Genomic DNA, 991 nt, shown 5'->3' on the forward strand with positions numbered 1-991 from the left:
CCACGGTGTGGGGTGGAGCCACCAGCACCAGGCAGGCCCCACAGGAGGTGCTGTGGTCGCTCTGTCCAGCTCCGCAGGGCCCCCCAAAATGCGGACCATGGCGTTATTGCCCCAGTTCACCATACCTTAGGGATGGCCCTGTGTATAGCAGAAGGACTTTAAAAACAAACCACCGGTATACAGCAGATGATTCTCACTCTTGGATGCCAATTTTATGCTGGGATAAATCCAATGATTTTGATGAAGTCAGTCATGATTTACAGCAGAGCAAGTGAGAAGCAAATCAGACCAATTAAAGTCTTAGCTGAAGCAGTTTACACCATCAACATCCACCATCTTGGCAGATGTATGAAGTATTATTTGTATTCCTACCTTCTTCAGATACAGAGGGAGTAAACCACCATAATTTTCAGGTACTTCAACATGTTCTTTCTGGCTGATAGGATATACTGTAGATGACAGAGGGAAAACCTGTAGAAAAGGATTAAGCCTCTTAGTTTTGCCAAAACCAAATGAAAATTTAAAACTGTTCCTGGCAATATATCTCTGGCATGTTTCTCACTTTGGGAGATTGGTTGAAATTCTCATCTCATTTTGTGGGGTCATTCTGAATCTACGCTATCGTAAATTAGATTAGAATTCAGTCCAAACTCTTCCTACTTTTCCTGGTGAGAATAAATGTGTACGCAGTATCTGTAAGGTGCCACTCAATCTCTATTCTACTAGGACAGTGGGTGTCACCCAAGGGATATGCATACCCCTAGGGGTACTTAAAAAGGTCCTGAGGGTATGCAGACCTAATATGGCCAGTAAATGCCATGTGCATGTGCACAGCTGCAGCACAGCACTCAGACAGCCAGGAGAGCAGCCAGGTCCAGCCGGTAAGTGTGTTGTAAGAAAAGGAACCAGGGGAGGGGGGTGAAGGGGGCAGATTGAGGCCCCAGCAGTGGGGAAGAAAATGGGGCTGGGGCTGGGGCTGGGGCAGGGGCAG

The 991-nt window shown here is 47.0% G+C and overlaps 1 protein-coding gene across 3 annotated transcripts in view; it reads right to left on the bottom strand.

Moving 5' to 3' along the window:
• CDH16 (cadherin 16) overlaps positions 1 to 991 on the bottom strand; it is a 127551-nt gene that overhangs the window by 100790 nt on the left and 25770 nt on the right. For all 3 annotated transcript variants that reach the window (XM_019505556.1, XM_019505557.1, XM_019505555.1), the window contains exon 3: positions 373 to 471. In XM_019505556.1, coding sequence (XP_019361101.1) covers positions 373 to 471 — 99 coding nt within the window. The remainder of the gene's footprint in view (positions 1 to 372; positions 472 to 991) is intronic.

The sequence above is a fragment of the Gavialis gangeticus genome, unplaced genomic scaffold (assembly GCF_001723915.1).
Source record: "Gavialis gangeticus isolate Ggan-Ray unplaced genomic scaffold, GavGan_comp1, whole genome shotgun sequence".
Classification (NCBI taxonomy): Eukaryota; Metazoa; Chordata; order Crocodylia; family Gavialidae; genus Gavialis; species Gavialis gangeticus.